This window comes from Sturnus vulgaris, chromosome 1, assembly GCF_052056855.1.
Source record: "Sturnus vulgaris isolate bStuVul1 chromosome 1, bStuVul1.hap1, whole genome shotgun sequence".
NCBI lineage: Eukaryota > Metazoa > Chordata > Aves > Passeriformes > Sturnidae > Sturnus > Sturnus vulgaris.
The window spans coordinates 140,525,471-140,546,812 of NC_142243.1; the positions used below are offsets into that span (position 1 = coordinate 140,525,471).

Sequence of the window (21,342 nt, forward strand, 5' to 3'; positions counted from 1 at the left end):
GTTTAATTAACCAAAGGAAAAAAAATATAAGGAAATTAGAAAACCTTCTCTGAAATATGAAATTAATTTTATTTATAATATTAAGAACCACACAAGTATATTTTTGCACTTCCAAACTACTTTGCTGTATACACAATTATAAATATCTGTAATGAACTTCTTCTGCAAGTAAAATAGCCCATTGGAACTGAAAATATTATCTGAGAAACTTAAAGCAGAGTATTCAATTTTATTATTCTGTAAAAGAAAACATAGCATCAGAATTTTCAGATTTGAAAAATATCTTTCCCACATATAAAATTGAAATATTAAAGTAAAATATTAGCCTGAGACACATGACATTTAAAATTTGGAACCATATCAGCCTGATATCTCTGAAATGCCATGTCACAAGTCAGACAAAGTCAACTTTGCATATGTAAATTTAGGACAGGTGACAAGACTTTCTATTCATACAGATCAAAAGGATCTGGACAAACTATATTGCATTGGGTTTAAAATCAGGAATTTCGATCATAAATATAATTAAGTTACTTTTATAATGACAGGGAGGACGATTTATATATTATTATTTATAATATATATTTATATATAGGTTTATATATAATGTTAAAATTACTTATAATGTCATGAATTTCTTTTGATACTTCCTTTCAGCTTTCACTTATTAATACTATAACTCCAGATCTCTCTAGCTAGAAGTCATTACCAAGGCATTTTACATTAAAATATTAACTCAATGTATTTGCCTGCAAAAAAATGCACATGCCCTCTATGCTGCTGAACTAAGAGATGACAGCTACTAAGAAGTTATTTTCATTTACAAACTTGTGACAGGAATGACATTTTTGTCATTGAAAGACATAAATGGTCATTCCTTTCAATAATATCTGCTTCTTAAAAGAAAGGCAACAGCAGATAGAAGGAAACAAACCTATTAAATGGTTTCTTTCTTTTAAGGCATTTAATGCTAAAAACAAAGCAAACCCACTCCCTCCCCCAAAATTCAACAAAAAAAGAAATCACAAAACCAAAGAAAACATACAACAAAATCACCCCCTACAAACCTAAAATAAAACCACTGAGCTGAATTTACAAGTGTGGACATCCACAGATATTTCTGATAGGAAAGTGGTCCACCTGAAATCTCTAAATCCAAAGGATTCCGCTCAAAGTTGAAAGAAGTCAGCAAACTAGAGTGTGAAAATATTTTAGATTAAAAGTTCTTTCTGCTGTGGAATACACATAAGGAAGAATAAATCCTATGTTAGTAACTTCAGAAAAGTGAAAAAGTTATGTTAGGAAATGATTCCCTATACCAGCAGTGGAAGGAAACAGCATTCTGAGAAAGAAACCAGTAAAATTCCCCATATGCATTTGAAAATCACCTTCAGGGTAAATATATTAAAAGTAGAGATCTTTATTACTGGAAAGCTAAAGAAGAGAAAAAAAACAAAAATACAGGAGGGTGTTCAGCATTACAAAAGAAATTCCACCAATAAACAACAACAGCAACAAGATAACAAAAAAAAAAAAAAATTACCACAAAACATTTAGAAGACAATGTGGCTATAAATCATAAAAATAGAAAGCTGACTTGTAAGCGTTTAATCATCATAGTAATCAATATAAGCAATATGATGCATTATAATTCTAGACTGGAAATTAATATTGTCAGACTTAAGCCATGCAAGCAGATCTCTGCCTCAAGCGTTCTAGGCAACTAACTCCGAAGGGCGATTCACCCAGTCTTAAAACAAGGAGGAACAGCTGCAGTTTGACAGTAAATCCAAGCGTTTTAAGGCATATCCTGTTATATAAGAAATTGCTGTCACATGATATAAAATACTGCTACAACATCTATTTACAAAACTTTCACAATACTCAAAAAATATTTACAGTTTTTTTCTTTACTGGCTGCCTTATAATGCTCTAAAAAATGCTGTATCCTGTGTGATGTTTAATTAGTTAGAAATGTGACTGCACTCTGAAATCTGAGCAGAATGTATTCTGTAATTCTGAGTGATTCAGTAGTGCAGCTATTAGTAGTGAAATAATGGCCTAAATGGAATAATGGAATAAAATAATAATGGAATAAATGGAATAATGGAATAATAATGGAATGAAAGATGAATGGCACATGAAATGTTAAAGTTAGCAGAGAGAAAACTTTTCTGTAATACCAGATTCAAAGGCCATTGAAATCTGTGGAAAGAATCTGATTAACTTCAGTGGGATCTGATATGATATTACACACTTCAGACATATTAAATTGACTAAAAATATTATTTTAAATAGACAATTATTATCAGCCAATGTTTTCCATTTTTGTGTTCTTACTCAACTACTTTCAGTTCTCTTTTTTTAACAGCTACTACTTCAGCTACTACATGAAGTGATGTCAACTGATGGAAATGTTTCATTGTGCCTAATATTTTGGTCTGACCCTGAGAAATATAGCTCATGTCTCTGGCAAATACATGATTGTTCCCTTTTTTTTCTCCTTCACTTTTCTTGAAGGTTTACTTTTGTATTTTGTGCAAAATTTGCTGTTCAAAAAAAAAAAAATTACTCCTGATTTAATTGGTGTTTTTCCAGTATGTATTGGGCACTTCATGCTTCATCTCTGACAGCTGAGAGAAAATATGCTGTAACAGGTATTTCCTGTTTGCATATTGCTTCTGGCCTGTTGTCAACTTTTCACACTTCTTTAAGGATAGACCTCTGGCATCTGTTCTATAGCTATATTATTCACATGCCGTTTGGACATGTTCTAAAATCCTCGTATTTTTATCTTATTGTTGAATCACCAGAGCTTCTTATTTTCCTTTTACACATATGCAAAAAGTTTTTGAAATATTCTACTTTATTATACATGTTTTGTCACTTTGATTTTCAGGATTTGTGGGCTCTGTTTTCTATCATGTTACTTCATTGTAGCCTCTAAGAAGACTGCAGAAACTGAAAAGTTGTAATGTTTAAATTAAGAGATACTGTTGTGGTCATTTGCAGAGGTCTAACACAACAATGAAAGACACAAAGACACATAAAAGACAAGGTAAAAATTCTGCTCTGCCTAATGATGACATGTGAAGTCATTTATTTCTTTGTTTATATCAGATGTATAAAAGAAGCTGTTCTTCCACTAGCCTTGGATAATTGGTGGAAAGTACCACTTTGGATAACTGGTGGAAGAACCCCTTATTTCATCTGAAATTCATCACTTTTACATTTTCCTCTCAGAGTAATGTAAAATTGTGTTAAATTTTAAAAATTATCCTTGTCAGCCATAAAAAAAGTTCTCGTAATTCCTTAGTTCAAGATAAAATAAATAATTTCTTGCTCCTCTACTCTGGTCTTGTGAGACCCCAGCTGGAGTATTGCATCCAGGTCCGTGGTCCCCAGCACAGAAAGGACATCAGCGTGTTGGAGTGAGTGCAGAGGAGGCCACCAAGATGATCAGAGGAATAAGACACCTCCCCTGTGAGGAAAGACTGAGAGAACTGGGACTGTTCTGTCTGGAAAAGAGAAGGCTACAGGGAGTCCTAGTTGTGGACATCCACTACCTGAAGAAAGCCTACATGAAACACAGAGACTAAATGGTCTTTAAGGTTCCTTCCAACCCAGACCATTCTATGATTCTGTGATTATTTTCTTACAGAAAGAGATTATGAATGTTTAAACCATCGAAATTGTTTTATTATTTCAAATACAAATAACCTTTTTTTTCCTCCACAAAAAAGGCAAGCTAACAAAAATAAAAAAATAGACTAACTGACAAAATGGGCAAGAAAAATCTCATTGTCAAACCCTTTCCCTTCAGATCCTCTAAATTTTACAAAATTAATAACTTCCATGCCTCTTAAAGGGTTGTTTTGGGCAGTCTTACATAGAAACAGTTCTAACATTACGTGCTGTAATACATAATAATTAAATAATAATTTTGTTTCTACTTTTTATATAACATTTCAGCTTCTTTAGGTTTTCCTTTCCACCCTTCCCCTTTTCATTTGGTGAAGGATGTTATCTCACCTGCCTTTTGTATCTCCAGATAAAAATTGTTTGCCTGATTATATTGGATGGCTTATAGAGGAGTCAAATATAAATTATATCATGTTATCAGTGGTAAAAATTTTCACTCATTAAATGACAGATATGAAATTTTGTAGGAACAATTGAGAAAATGAAATAAAAAACCTAAGGAACTAATAGGAAGGTTAACTCATTTTTGGAAATATATTTTCTGTTTAAAGGATAAGAATATAATAGAGAAGAAAGTAAAGCGTTCAAAATCTTAAAAGAGTTTGAACAAAGTATCTGTTGTCATTGAATAACATTTCTCTTGAGGTAGAAGGGCCGATAATCCAGTTAAATATTCTTGCCCAATTTCACAAAATGGCAAGAGGAAAGTAAAAGCAGATACCTCCCTTGTGTGAGCTTTCTGTTTGTTAATTACAGTGTAGCTAGAGTATGAAGATACCATCTGTTTCACTCAGACAACATTAGCTACTCAAAGAAAGTATACTTTATTTGAAACAAAGTTGCAAAGAATTGTCCTTCTCTTTCCTCCATCTCCTCAAAGATTTTTCATTATTGGTTAATGAAATAATATATCCATAGAGCATTAACGTTATTCAGGTTGTGTAGCAATTTGAACATTACTTTTAAAATCTTAAGAAAAAACCTCAAAAAACTCTGTTATTCTACTGAGAATATACACCCAAACTGTGCCACATCAACTATTTGAGAAAGAGCACTCTGATTTTGAGAATCTGGGCTAAAGAGAATGAGAAATGTTGAGGCAGTAAAACTTCATGGATTCTTTAAAGTGTCATTAGAACTCAACAGACTGCAAAAGCATGGAGAAACAAATAGAGAGCCTCTCAGATAAATTTCTAAACCCTCTTTTCATGTAAATCACTGCAAGTGCATCAGTAGCTGTTTTATATCTTTACTCCCATGTACTATCCATTTTTCCTTGTAACCCCATTCTTATTCTGCATCAATCTATTGTTCCACTCAGCTTAAATGACTGCCTAAATAAGTTCAGTGTATAATGGTCTCCCTCTCTGGCATCAAAATTAAAGAGCATGTCTGAAAATGGAAATACATATGTGAGAATCTCCCAAACAGGCTCAGGAAGGGGGTAAGGTCATAAAATGCCAAAAATACCTTGGAGCCAAGGGGTTAAAATTTCTATTCATGGCTTCAAAAATATGGAGCAGAAGCACTCTTTCACTACAAATAAAATACCTTTCACTTTGTACTCCCATTTATATAATTCATTCTTCCTTCAAATTACTGTATGCACATACATGTATTTGTCATACACATAGAAAGAATGAGAATAGGGGAATACAACGGCTAATGCTACTACAAAGCACAGGAAACACAATGAGGTAAATAGTGTAAATATTAAGAGTCTCTGTGTCAACCCATGTTAGAAATGTTGCTGCTGCTACACAAAATGTCATTAGACTATGTCTTGCTAGTCCTGAAATACATATATATGAATTCCACTGACCAGAGGAAAAAGAAAGTCAATACGGACCTGCCTCAATGATTTCTTCTGTTTCAGCAATAAAATGTCTAAAGGGATTTAATAACAGTTAGGCAACTGTTTAGATTTGTCATCCCGCTGCCTGTAATAAGATGATATAGCACTAGAAGGCAAAAGGGAGAAGGACATTGCTGTTCCTGTGGAGATCTTTTATATTTCAACCCATACAATCACAACAGAAATGAAAACTCCCCACAGATGTCTCTGAAAGCAGAAACTCTTACTGATTAGAAAAGGATGGATATTTTAACATGCCTACATCACCTCCTTTGTGAAAAACACTAATCATAATTAAAGCATTCTGGCACTGCCCCAACTGCCCTTAAAAACCAAAACTAGCAAAGCACATGATCTTTTATTGGTTTTGTTTATTTGTTTCTTTACGATAAAATTTTACAACATTTTATTTTACGATAAAATTTTACAACAAAGTCTGTGCCAATTTTTTCCCTTAAATCAGAAATGTTGTCACTGATTTCTAGTGTTTCCAGCACAATAATTATCTGTGAGTGAAATATCCTATAAAATAAATTAAAAATTGAATTTATCAACTTACTTGAAAACTGTATGGCGAATCCAGATTTACTGATATAAAAATCTGTGTCAAACTGGATAGTGACTATGTTGAGTGTGCTGTGAATGCCTTCAGGAATAAGGGAGCCACTAATTTCTTTGAGCAACATCTCATTCTCAGGTGGACCATCCCAAACTCGAAGAATGTCATGAGATGCCTCAGTATCAAAAGCAAGAAACTGGAGGCTGAAAGAACACCATTTTATTGTCAGCTTTAATATTACTCAACATTATAATTTTGACAACAAAAAGAAACAAACAACAGAAAAAAAGCAAATAAAATATAACTTTAAAGGGTAATTTTTTATCATGTTTCACACATTTATCTTTGAATGCATGAAATCCCAATACTAAAATGAATTTGAAAGAAAAACATCTTAGAATATTTGAATTTGTCCACCATAAAGTAATATATTATTTTAGCCATTCAAATAATGTATAAGTATCTACACAATCTTTTCAAAAGAGTTTCAAATTTTCTAAGAATATTATTTATCACATTCCCATCAAATCAAATTAACTAAAAAGGACTGTAAGAATGCAGGTTGTGTTGTTTTGTTGCTTTGCAGGGTTTTTTTAATATTGTCTTTAGCCTCCATCATTTCACAAAATATAACCAATTTTAAAGCTCCATCTTCTTTGGATAATGCTTATTGAAAAATCAACAATTTCAACCTAAACCTCAAATGCTAAAACCAGTGATCTGCATCTTAAGTTTTAAGCCCCAAATCCCTTTTTTTTTTTATCTCCCCTCTAGAGGTAATGTTTTGTTATTATAGTCAAAAATATTTGTTAAAATTGTAAGATCCATATTCAGTACCTGACAATATTTCCTGGGTCTACTTCAATCACCCACATGCAACGCAGATTGTTGTCATAGGGAAAAGGATAGCCAGGAGACAAGATTCTTCCTGATGACTCTCCTTTAAACCGTCCTCCACATTCAGCTAATAAAAAACAACATTATGGAGTGATCTTACAGCTAATCGTCTGAACAATCAATTTACTCTTTTGTTGAACAGGTTATACAATTAAACTGACTATATGCCATAATACTGTAAAACAGATATAAGGATTGCATTTCACTCCTTGCTTGCCTACTTACTCAATTCCATTTTCCTCTAAATGAAGATGAAACAGAAAGCTACTATAATATTTAAGTCTTGTCTTCTTTTCACTCTCCTATGGAAATAATTGAGCCTGTAGGTAGCTGCAAAATTTATGAAGTTATAGTAATATTGTAAAGAAACAGGAGTGACAAAAATACAAAATAACTTTATATCTTTTTGTATCTTGTTTTATTTTATCTATTTCATATAAATATATGAGATTTTTCTAGCTTATTGATATTTATATATAAGTTTAAAAAATACTAGTTTTACAATGCCTTTCTGATTAAACTTTTTCTGTTGATTATTTCCTGACATTAACTAGATTTGCATGTATTAGGACTTTCAGTATGCACAAATGTTTAAGAATTACTATCTTTTTTTAACCTAAAAAGGCAATACCACTTAGATTTACTTAGATGAGATATAAGCAGAGAGAACTATAAATGCCTGTGTAAATATATCTGTACACAGATCATATAAGATCATACAGATCAGATTTTACATAGATCTAACAATCCTTACAATTCTTTTTTTCTTTCTTGCATTCAAAAAAATAAGTAAAGCAGTTAAAAAATAGAAGAGTGATATACCAATGCATGACGGTAGAGGATAGTCCCATGCCCTTCTTTCCCCAGTCATACACTTTAGAAGGCTACTTCCATGGAGTGTGTAACCTGGATTGCATCCATAAATTATAGTACTTCCAGCAAAATGACCTTGGTCACTGATTTTATATCCAAACTGTGGCACACCAGGGTCCTCACAGTGTGACAGCTCAAAACCTGTGTAAGGAATAAAATGTTGTATTTACAGAATCTAACAGATAAATGTATTAATGAAATTCAGATTTTCTGGTTTTCAGTGGAAATCAATCATTTTCAAACTGTATATAGCAACATCTTTAGGATTTCTTCTCTGTAAACAGTCTAAATAGAATAACTGCCTATACACCCTTCTTAGAGCATGACCAAGCTGTGTCATAAATTCATTTTTCCTGAGAGTTCAATTCAGGACAGAAAAAAAATTCATTAAGTTTTAAAATTTTATCATCAATTATAAACTGGCAACTAAAGGGACTGTCCACTTACTTGTGAATAGACATTTAAAGGCTAATAAACAAAACTTAACAGCAGATTTCTCATTATTTTGCATAGTAACAACAGCAGCACAATAGCACCTGTGGCAGTAAAGAAAAACTGATATTTTCATCAATCCCAACCTTAATTTTTTTATTCAGTACTTCATAAATTTAAGAACTACATGCAGGAATCAATGATAATGATGACATAGAGAATTCAAGCCAAACAGCTTGGACATTTTTGAGGCTTAAGAGACGTGAAGCAAAAAGAAAACAAAATAACAGTGTATTACATGGAAACAGGGAGGTATACTAATTTATGGAGAAACATAAACTGCAACTTGGGAGAAAAAATTTCTATTCCAAATTAAGTTTTCTGTTATTAATTGAAAAGCGACTTGAAATCTCACTTTGTTCAAAACCAAATAATTTTACCAATATCATGTGGCTTAGAATGTGTGTAGGCAAAAACAAGAGCCTTATAATCAGATTGCTATTCCTATACATAGGTAATATGGGAGGAAATGAAGGGATTTTCATGTCTGCTTTGTTCAACAAATCATTCACACAGTATCTGTCCATCTGGTCAACAGTTGGTAGCCTTTCACAATCTCTCCTCAGATGCTGCATTACTATTCTTGATTGAAAAAGAAATGTTCTTTCTTTTATTTTAAAGGCAAAATACTTGCAAATGCATTGTAAATGTTGGATAAAGCGGCTTAGGTAAACGGAAGACAAAAAAGTGTATCAAATGCTGTATCTTTGTGGCTCTTCCTTCAGTTCATTTCATGTGTGGCCAAATATGTCTCAGCCTCCATAACCTCTGAACTGAACTTTTCTCATTCCTAAACTACTGTTTCTTAGTACAGGGTGTGCTGCAGAAGTTCTGAAAGACATTAAAGTGAGTCCCAGATGAAGAACCATTTTTGATAATGCTGGTCTGGACACTTATTGACCAGTTAGAATTTCCTGTCTTCTATGAAAAGTTCTGACCACACTGTGAAAAAAAGTTCAAATCTGTCTTGATCCCTGACATGTCCTCATTTCTGGACAGCCCCCTTACAGACACAAAACCAAAGCCAACTTTTTTAACTGATCACCTCCCTTTTGAGGGTGAACCTGTAACTCCATTGCCTAGCCATGGGAACTAGCAGCATTTTCACTGCCCTAACTGCATGTGACCAGAGCAGGCAGAGGCTGTGGTGCCTCAGCCAGGGCATGGTGGGCCAGCACACAGGGAGAACACCTCTTTGAAGGGTGAAGCTTTCACTGGCACAGTAGAGAGACTTGAATTCCTCCCAACTCAGCAAAGGGGTACTGGTTATTGACCATCTCTGCAGTTCAAGGGTGCTCATCCACCCCGACCCCCAAGGCAGAATGGTGGGCACTCCTCTGAGCAAAGGCTGCAGCTCTGACTGGGAGGTCTGCACCATCTCTCCTGGCTTATGGATCCACCCAGACAGAGCTCAGACCCACCTCGTCCTTGTATCCAGTCTAACTGTGCCCTCTTTCAGTTTAAGGCCAGTACCCCTTGTCCTGCTATCATCTGTTCTTGTAAAGAGTCCCTCTCCATCTTTCTTGTAGGCTCTCTTTAGGCACTAGAAGGTGCTATAGGAGCCTTCTTTTTTCCAGGCTGAATAGCTCCAAATCTCTCAGCCTTTCTTCATTGGAGAGGTGCTCCAGGCCTCTGATCATCTTTGTGGCCTTCTTCTGGACTTAGTTTTTTTCTTCCAATTCTACCAATATCAACAAAAGAAAGTTCATCACTATTCAGGCTAAGAATTCTTCAGGCTAGGAAAGTGCACTCTAATATGAATGTCTCAAAAGACAGGAAATGTTATTGATAAGAATCAAGTGCTGGGTTTGGTTGTACCTATATAAATAAGAAAAATTAAATTCCTTGACACTTAGATAGAACACAGCACTGAAACTCCTATCTTTAATCATAGGGTACAGTCCTATCCTATCACATGCTATTACAGAATATAATTATGCAACTTTCATCTGAAAAATAATTACATATTCTTTTATTATCTTGAAATATTTTCCTTTCATTCTGCAAGAATTATGCAATTTTTTTTAATTAGAATTAATTTTTAAAACATTATGTCGAGCTTTTTAATAAACAATTTTTGAACAGGTGAAAAATGAAAGATTTGAGCACAAGGACAAAAAAAAGATGTTGATAGCTATATTGCAGAATCACTTTATAACACTGTCCTGCTTGATAAAAATTTGTTCTACATAATAATTCAGCGATGATGAAAAAATTATGCATTAAAAATCATATACACTACGTGTCAATAGTCGTGATACAATTTTCAGAAGCTGACATTTGGTAAAGTAGATTTATATAGCTTCTTCCATACACCCTCTAAGCCAGAGATCAGAAACACCTTTTCCTCTCCTCATCTTTATAGTGTAAGTCCATACATAGATTTTCGTTAGGAGCCTTTCTTTTTCATTTTGGTTCCAAATTGGATAATTCTAAACAATAATCCAAGCTCAGAAACAAAAAGAAAGTATCAGAGATGGTTCTTAAGAAGGAGAATTTGCTTCACCTATCATTTATCTTCATGCTTTTTAGTTGCATTTTTTTAACTACTCACATACTTAAATATTTTTACACGCTAAAACAATTATGTGAAACTTACCCTGTTCTTATTTATGCTTTCCAAAACTGAAAAGTACCCCTCTAGAAAAACAACAGTGATTTATGTACCAGATTAAATGTCAAAGCCAAGTTTCAGTATGCTCTGTGTTTTGTGGTTTTTGAGGTACAGCAATGAATGTATATTATTCTGATGAGTGATTTGCTGTCAATTTCTTCCATAATTGTCATTTAACTGCATTTTCATCTTATGAGTGAAGAATTTTCGTTCCTTTAAAAGCATAAATCTATTCCAATTATTTTCTCAAATACTTACTGGTATACACAAGCTGAAAACCTTCATCAGTGCCCTCCATGTCCGAGTTAAATTCCAACCATAAATGATTTGAAGTGCTACTTAGTGTCAGGCCTCTTAATGATGCCCCAGTATATGCTCCCAGCAGGTGAGCAGTGTTGTCTTTGCCATCATAGATCTGGAAAAAAAGTTTTACAGTTATGAAGAAAGAAAAGAAGACCTCTTTTACTTACAAAACAATTCTGTACATCTGCATTAAGAGGAAGAACAGCTCTGTCAAAGGAGATCTATTGCCAGTCCACTTGAAGTACTATTTAGATATACTATTTGCCTCTCTTGACTTAAGCTGACTCAGGGGTGGTGAATTTTCAAATGCAGTTTAAAATATGTCAATTCCTTTTTTATATAACAACAGAAGGGGGCAGAGGTGTCATATCAGCTCAGGTTTTTTAGATCTGTTTTCTCTTTCACTGTCAGTATTGTAATGCTGATCACAACCTATCAGCAAACATCTATAATGTGAATCTGCCTCAAGTCTGAGGTGGCACAACAGAAAATCTCATATATTCCCAACTTTGGCCTCTTAAATAAACCTGTAGTGGTTATTTATCCCGTGAAGACAGGTTAAAATATAACTGTGAAGTAAAAGGAGACTAGGAAATAAATTTACAACTGCTTCTGTAAGTTGAAAGAGTATTGTAATCTATATGTAAATTATAGTACCGCATTTTTATTATTTATTTTTCTTCAAGTGTTGTTCTTTTCCATCTATCAGAATAGTAAATATGTAGAGCAAATTTCTAATAATTCTCAGGAAATTTCCCTACAAATCTGTTTGCTTTAAAACAGTATAGATTATTGTATTCCTGTAATTCCTAAAAAAACTTCCTATATTTAACTACAATTGCTCACCCAAACATTATTTCCTGTAAGATTTATTTAGTGACTTCTATAATAACTAAAACTTTGATTGATGTAGTTTATTAAAAAATTTCACTTGCAAATCAGTAAATTGACCTGTGAATAGCTTTCAAATTGCAATAAAGATAAATTGTAAAACCTTATTAAAATATACTGAATTGTCTGCAGTTCTAAATTCCATTTTAATTCAATTAATTATAAATGTAAGCAAAGTTTGCATTTTTTGGCAGGAATCTTCATCAAAATGAAATCAAAACAAATACACCAGCAATAGTAGTAAGGCAAAAAAGTAAATGTGAAGTATTATGTTGCCTGTTCCCTATCTGCAAGAATGAGCTGCACACCTAATTCCTTTTTTCTAGAAATCCTCATGTCTCTCTTAATAATTAAGACCTTACTTTTAATGATATGCTGAAATAAAACAAATAAATTACTTCTATCTATCTGTAATGAGTAAATAATTGTATAGGAGTTTAAGATGCACAACAAGATGACTTAATTCCTTGGTTTTTACTAACACAAGTAAATAAATTCCAAGCAAACTTTAATTCAAAAGCCAATGTCCTCATCTTGAAGTAAGAAATCAGAGAAGAATAAAAAGTGCAAAGTATATAAGTTAAAAATAATTTCAATACATACAAAGCAGTATTAAAATAGATGTTTTATCTTTTTTAGAAACACCTTTAAACTATACTGAGATCAGTAATCAAGCCTTAATAAAAAAAATCAAAACTAACCCCAAAACAAGAAACACCAAACCAAAACCAAACAAAAAAGCCCCATCCAACCCAGAAAATTAATTGTGAAATGCACTTAGTTTTACTTGAGCAACTGAAAGAAAAATACCCATTTCATGAGAATTACTGCTATGCAGCAGAGATATTTACATCATGACAGACTTAAACAAAACTCACCTTGAATCCACTTATAATTAATAGTAACCTAGGATCAGGATTTATTTTATTTTTAAAAACTATGTAAGAGCAATTCCCCCATACACACATAATTGTCAATTTTGTTAGATGTCCTACCATATTAAATCTTTCACATTAGTCCACTGACATTTCTCATTAGTTAATATTCATTCTATTTCATGGGCTAACTAGCTGTCACACTGTATAATATTTTTAAACCCATATAATTTCTATGAAGGAATAGAGTTTACTTCTAGAACTGATTCATTTGAGTAGGAGAACTGCATTTGGCTGAGGCAGGATTGTGATTCATCTGAACACTAAATTGAATTATTTTTTTTCTTTTGGTTGCTGTCTTTCAGACATTCAAAGTACTCCTCTTCTTAAGACACTGGGATCTCCCTCAGGACAATAAATGAATGCATGTTTTCTAGTGTAACTCTCAATTTAGGTCACATTTTTATTTTTCTGCTGCATTTGAGTTAATAGGAAAAAAATGGAAATGTATAGAATAATTTAAATGATACAATTTAACTTGCCAATAAAGTGGTAGCAGACCCTTCTGAGATTTGCAGAACCAATGCCTTCTTTCTAACCTTGTTAAATTAGGTGGGAGCTAAATATTTTGAACGAGCTAGTAATTCAGATTCATAATATTTTTGGAAGGCAATATTATATGTGAATTAAGGTAGCACGATTATCTTACTTTTAATATATGAATTTACTTTCTTATAGGCCTTGCCAGCACATCTAGATTTATGTCACTTCAGTGCTAAAGATAAGTCCAAGAATAATTATTATAAAAATACTATTTGGTTGGATATATTTTTCTTAAAGTGATCCTGTAACATTAATTCAAAGATAAATGATTCATGACAGGATAATGCCTGAATATGCCAGTAACAAACTATTCATAAAACAGAGGTCCATCTTTACTAAGTATTTAATGGCCCAATCTTTAAATGATTCATTCATAGAGAAAAAGCAAAGGCACAGAAAATTTTGGTAATGTTTTTCATACTCCAATAATATGATGAAATGTTACAGGGAAAGATGCTAATAGTGAACACTCTACCTAAATATTAGAATTAAGAGATGTTATATTCAATTTTTGAAGGAAGTATTTTTTGCATTTACAATTAGAGGGCAAATAAAACTTGCTAATCTCTTAAGCGGCTCCATTATCAACAAATTTTAAATGAAAATTAGTGCCCTTTTTTCTGCTAATTTATTTAATTATATAAAATTTTAGCAAGGGAGTATCATAAGTGAAGGTATAATAATTGTGCATTTTAATCAAGCTCTTTTTGAGATTTTCCATTGAAACATAAAAGGCATATGGATATGAAGATCTGATCTTTCATAAAGAGAAGAAATAACATAAAATCAGCAACTCAGAACTGAGGCTGTCAACACCCTGTCAAACGTATATCACATGCAAATAGAGGTACTAATATAAAGACAGAAAAGGGCCCATATGTTTGGGGGGTGAGGAGGATGGTTGTCCCCAACATTTATTACCTTTTTTCTCAGTCTTATATTCTGGATGATATTGCTAAACGCATTATTCTTATAACCATGACGATTCTTAAGAAACAAATTAGCAAAAAGGTCCAAACATCACATCCCTTCAAAGTCTTTGCCCAAAAGTCTCAAAAACAGAATTATGTGCACACCTTTAAAATCTGGCCTACAGAGGAGACAATGAACAAGTGCAGTAAGACTGAATCCTCTGTATTTGGCAGGAGCACAGACAGTGCTGAGCCAAGCACAGCCAAAGAGAGCCCTGAGTGCCAGTTCTGTTTGCTGACACCTGTTACCTGCCTGTTGCTGCAGTGAAAGCTTTAGTATAAGGAAAAAGAAACATTGCTTTATAACGTTATTAGAAATAATTCTTAAATCCATTTTTTCCACATAGGTGCAATATCACCTACCACATCAGTTCTCACACTACATAAAACCAAGCACATAGTCTACTACAAAAGAGGAAAAAGGATCCTTTTTGTGCTCAGTTTCGTGTTCATCTCTCTTTTGTTTTAGGTTTACTCAATGAAATCTGTCCTCAGAATTTTTGGAGGTGGTTTGGGTTTTTTATTTAAACATTACTGAAAACTACCCATTAGTTAGTATTATATATAGGTACATTTTTATTTATGCTGGAATCTATTGAAAATAAAGATAACAATCATATTAGCCATGTCCAAGTTTCAATTTTAATAAAAGTGCCTTTTTCCCTGTAAATTAAAAAGCGTGTTAAAATATCCTTGATATAAAATAATATTTTCTACATTTAACAGATTTCAACACAAATAGCATGTTCACCACTATCAATGGACTATTCAGGCAAGCAGAACAATGAGAACCCTCTTCTTTCTGTGTATATCTCAAGGACTTGCTTACAGCTAGCAGAGACTAGAGAGTTTATGAACAAAATTGCTGTATGGAGATAAAATAATGGAAAAAACACGTAGGAATATTTTAAATATTTTCATGCTTTGGTAAAAATGCGTTATTTATCTTTGCCTCCCACATAGGTAGTTTACTCTAAAAATATTGAATTCTGGAAACATAGTGCACAAACTCAATTATCAGTATAATTGCAAAGAAGGAAGTGTTATAGAGTTTCTGAGATTAATATTAAATAGATTGGCATGTGATTGTACAGATCCTAAATTCTTCATATGTCTTCATACAACTTTCATAAATATTAGAACAAGATATGACACTTTCAAGAGCAGGTTATATCCCTACACGCACACACACAAAAACAAACAAAAACAACAAACAAACAAACAAAAACAAAACAAAAGTAGAGCTATTGATAAATTTCTTACACTTTCTAATAAAACTCAAAAAGAACTACACCATTAATGTAAGTAGCCAGAGTAGTTACATTGAAAAGAGAAAAAGAGAACTGCATACTAAATGAAACAAATGTAAAACAAATTATATGCTCTGAAACCTCTGTTCTATACCAGTTCAGAACTGATAAAAGGGAACTCCTCCTTCTCGGCCCCTGGAGTAATAATAGTAAGGGTGATGATTGACTTGTGTAAAATATGCTGTTTCTCTCTAATGCTGCATTCCCAGCACAGCTGTTTCATTGTTTCAACCACAGTGCTTGTCAGATATAAACATCATCCACGGTCAGTTAATTCACATGGCAAGCTGCAGACCTCATGGATTCATTAAAGAACTTGTCAAAATATTATTAGAATATTCAGTCTATTCAGACTTTGTATGGAATTTTAGCTGCATACCTCTAGTGATCTAAAAATCCTAGCTGCAAGAAAAAGTAACACAAAGTACATTACTATATTCTTCGCCATTTTCATCTCTTGCTTCTGAGGAGAAGAGATAGATTATCCAAGCAAATTTGTCATTAAAACCCTGAGTTTTAACCATCAAATATCATGCAGTTGCTTCATTTGTGTTTGGGGGAAGGAAGACTCCTCTAGAAGATGGTGCTTTGAGTATTTGACCCCTCATTCACAGCTGACTGGGAACTCTGTATTCACTATATGTCACTTGGTTGTTTTGAAGACAAGATGAATTTTTATTTTTATTTTTTTTAATATAACTTTAACTTCCAGTTACAAAGTAGTGATACATATTAGGTTAAAAGTGTCTGTTGGCTATTAATGATTAATTTACAACCAAAATATAACCCTAATGTCCTATTCCTGTAGCCAAAAGGTTATTCTCCACAAGCAGCAAAATAGGCAAATTAGGCAGTATACTCCCTTTTTCAGAGTAGAATAGGATCATAAAAAGGGATCAGCAGACTACTGCAGAACTGATTTTGGGAGAAAAGTTTTGGAATGTGTGACTGAACAAAAATGAACACATGAAAAAAGAGTGTGATTGAATTAAGACAGTTTGTGAGAATTTCATCTAGGAAAGGAGGTAGGAAAAGACAGGATGGGTTCACAGATATTTCTTCCCATAATTGTAAAAGCTGAGTGCCTCTGTTTTGCTATGATGTCAGATAGACTGAAAAAAGTGACACTCATAATCAAGAATACGTCTTATAGTTTGTTTTGGATTTTTTTTTAATAGGGGGGAACTTTGGCTCCTTATAATTCAAGGCTGCTGATTTGAAAAACAAACACTCTAATTACATAACATTAGTTTCATTTAAAAAATACACCTGCAATATACAGCAAATATTTCTGCCACTGACATTTACAGCTTAGTGTGGCCTTCTTCTATTTATAATGAATTTTGTGTTACTTTCAATTTCACATTAACTGAGAAGCAGTATTAAAGCAGAATTTTCTTCTCTAAGTCTCTGAGTTAAGATTGTCTAATTAAACATCTGAAGTGCATATGGTTCAAATGGCATTTGAAAAGTCATAAATTATTAGATCTTTTCAAATATGTACAATAAATGATTAAGAAAATAAAAGGAGAAATACGTTGGTTTTTTTATTTTTTATTTTTATATTCCTTTATATGTATCCAACTGTACATAACAGCAGCTACCTTCTCACAGTGGTCTTTTCAATTAAGATAATAGAATTGAATGGTTTCAACCTAAAAAATCTCGAGAAAAATCCATCAGTGTTCTTTTACTGGCTGTTATTGAACAACTGATTTGGCTGATTCATTGGTTGATTTGAGGTATTTTTCCATACTACTTACATTTTAATAAATACTAAACAGATTTCAAATTTAATATTTCAAAATTAATAATTGTAACAATTAAAGGGTATCCACTTGGCTGTTAAATAAGCAATAATTTTAATACTTTTTAATACAAAATAAACACACCTGTGCATTTTGGGTATCTAGTAGCCTTTGGTTAGTTTTTTTGTGGGTGTTTTTATTTTTTTTTGTTGCTGCTGTTTTGCTTTAAGAAGAGCATAATTGTTTTTTAAATTTAAAACCATTTGATTTTCTTTTTCTTTTTGATGCTTGATTTCATTTTACATTAGTTGTTTAGGTCTGTTTATACTTTAGGCATAATTAGCCCCTTTTGGAAATGCTTATATCTGACAAGTAATGAAAGAAATCCAACCCTAATGCACAGTTAGATGAGATAAACCCCAGTATGAATCACAGTTGTTTCTTAGGAATACAAGCCTTCTCATTTAATAAGTATATGGAAGAATATGTTAGAAAAACTTTTTAAAATCAAACGTGATTACCATGTTACCTCTTGTTCCTTTGATTTCACAGAGGCAAATTTAATTATATTACATATTCTGAACAATTGGACAATTATTTAATCACAGATATCTTATTGCACTGGTGTGCTATTGCAGATGGTATTTGAGAAAATACACCCTGATCGACATCAGCTTTAAATGTGTAGCTGGCTAAGTAATGCATGCATCTGGAATTATACTTTGTGGCGTACAGTAATAAAATCTATGAACAAATCAAAAATAGGGGGAAATCATTGTATAAAACTCTGTTAGATTCTAGTATCCTTTCCTCTTTGTTGTTTCTCTTTTCAATGCACACCAGGCTAAAGTAATTTAAAGTGTAAAACTTATGGACAAAAGGCAGTATGTAGACTGTGCTAAATTAAATTATGGGTGCTATGTTTTATTATGTTTAGATCATAGCTCAAGTTATGAAGATACTGTGGAAGTAAATCAAAGTACGTAATTGATGAATATGTTACACTAAAAATACAATACAAATAATCATTAAGGCAACATTTATTTCATCATTTCGACCTCTTTTTTAATTATCTCTTGTCAGAAAAACATTTCTTAATAAACAGATTATGGGGGCACCCGAAGGTGTCTAATTTTTAACTTCTTAAAAATGGAACCAATTTAGAAAAATATTTTGTAAGAGATGTTTTATATCCACTTACCTGATACTGTACTATTGCAGATAGATAAACCTCAATGAGGGGAGGTACTAGAACTTCATTGTATGGTTACATACCTTAAGAACATCTCCTTGGGCTAAATGGAATGTTCTGGCAGAAATATTGATTCCTTTCCCTGCTTGTACCTGAATGCTATAAATACATTCATGGTTGTTTTCATAGTTAAGAGGATAATTGGGGGACAATAAGATTCCTTCATTATTTGTCGTGGAGGCTCCACATTCAGCTGAAATTAAAAAAAAAATGTTAAGGCATGTTTTAATAGAACACATAAATATTTTTAGTAATGGTGATAATGGTAATGTTAATGTAATAACTAGTTCGACATTAATAATGTTTATTAATATCAAAATCTATTTTGAATTACATGATCATGACAGTGATTGAAGCCTTCAAGAATATTCCTAAATCAAATTTCTAAATTTCAAAACTTTAATAAAAAATATGCCAAAACCCACTGTGAGTTAAAATCATATTAATGACACATTTTATAATCATATTATTTTACAGGATCTTCCTTGAATTTTGTTGTGTTTGTTTTAATTTCTCCAACACTGAAATTCATAGACATGCAAATTAAATGAAAGTAGAAGAATTCTAAAAATTTACATGAGTATTTATATATATACATGCATATGAATAAATATATATATGTGAAGATACAGACATTTTCACATAGATTAATGAAAAAGAAATATTTTTTCCTCTGGTATTATTTAACCAAGATAACCAACATAGTCAATGGTGTAAATTACAGTAGCAAAATATTATGTTATAGCTACCAGATAAATATAGAAAAAAAACAATTTCAAACACTAAAAAAAGAAGAAAAACATAAGTCTCAGGGGGGAAAGAAAGTTAACTTAATTATTTTCAAGTAATACAGTTATTATTTCAAGAAGTAAACCTTATAATTCAAGATTCTGGCAATTCATTTAATCACCCAAAAATACCTGGAAACATAAACACTTATGGAAATGCTTAATTAGGCATTATTAACTAACTTTCACTTCCTATCATGTATTGGACTATATACATAATTAAGTAATTTTTAGCATTTGTTTACCACGTATTTAAATAAATACTGAGAAACTACTACAATTCTTTACCCCCCTTTTTATTTAATCTTGATATGTGGCCATTATAGTGAAAGTACAAGAGTATTTCCTCTCTTTTTAATAGATTTAGATTAATGTTAAATTTAACTAAGTTTTCTGGATTTATGTTTGTTTTCAGGATTATTTAAATATTCCTGCCACTTATTTTACCTAGTCTCATAAGAATGAATTTAATTTATTTTAAAATAAAGCTGATTTATAATTTTACAGAATAAATAATGTTTTTCTGCAAAAGCTATGTTGTAATCTTAATGGTTTGAAAAGATGTTTAGGCAAACTATGACGTCTATTCTAAAAGCTTTTATTTTTTATTAACATTATTATAATTTCCACCCCAGACTTGTTTGAGTAACATTCAGCATTTGGAATATATACTTTGTACTTGAAATTAAGTCAGCAATGACAAACTAAACCCAATTTGATAAACTAGCCTTCCTGTATGCAGCTAAAGCAGAGATTGCACGGAAAGGCAAATCAGGCACAGATCAAAGAACAAATGCTTGATGACTACATCTAATTCAGCAATATTGAGCAAGTACCCAAATAGTGCAGGTGACATTATTTTGTCCTGGAACAGCTGGATACACACAATCTGGGCAGAAGTGGAAAACCTATTCCACATGATCACATCTATCCTTTTATTGCACTCTCAAATAAATGGGTATTTGCTATTTCAAAGATACATAGGTCACTTTGAATTACAACAGAAAGGAGTAAGATGATCATAATTTCAGGATTGTGAGATCTCTTTTCCCATTCCAGAGGGATATAAAAGCCAAAAGGCACAAGGTAATTATGGTATTAAGTTGATCCAACAACTCTAGGCTATATCAGAACTATAATTCAAAGCAATTTTTAAAAATCTGAACACAGTAGTAAGATAACTGTTAGGACATTTTAAACTAGTGTTTTAGAATCATGCTAAGTTTTCTGTTAACAAAAAGGATGTCATCATGTCACCATGTTTCATGTCATCGTATTTATCAATATGATTTTCTGAATTTAGAGAGAGAATAATGTGTTCCAAGTTGTGGATGTCCCATCCCTGGAAGTGTCCAAAGTCATGTTGAATGAGGCTTGAGCAACATGATTGATTAAAAAATGTTCCTGCCTATGGCAAACAGATGTAAACACATGATCTTCAAAGGTTCCTTCCACACCAAACCTTTCTGTGATTCTTTGTATCTTGTGTCAACAGACAAGAATGCTAGTTTAGTAAAAGCAGTCTCAAAAACTGCAGTATAATAGAATTTCTCCTGTAGCATCATCACAGTTCCATGGAGGCACACAGTCCAGCCTACAACAGTTGCTT

The 21,342-nt window shown here is 32.4% G+C and overlaps 1 protein-coding gene across 4 annotated transcripts in view; it reads right to left on the reverse strand.

The window, feature by feature from the left end:
- Window positions 1-21,342, reverse strand: part of CSMD3 (CUB and Sushi multiple domains 3) — a 587,774-nt gene that overhangs the window by 192,158 nt on the left and 374,274 nt on the right. For all 4 annotated transcript variants that reach the window (XM_088178475.1, XM_014870085.2, XM_088178481.1 and 1 more), the window contains 5 exons: window positions 18,969-19,138; window positions 11,251-11,407; window positions 7,836-8,027; window positions 6,954-7,080; window positions 6,117-6,319 (listed from right to left, as the gene is read on the reverse strand). In XM_088178475.1, the coding sequence (XP_088034601.1) occupies window positions 6,117-6,319; window positions 6,954-7,080; window positions 7,836-8,027; window positions 11,251-11,407; window positions 18,969-19,138 (849 nt within the window). The remainder of the gene's footprint in view (window positions 1-6,116; window positions 6,320-6,953; window positions 7,081-7,835; window positions 8,028-11,250; window positions 11,408-18,968; window positions 19,139-21,342) is intronic.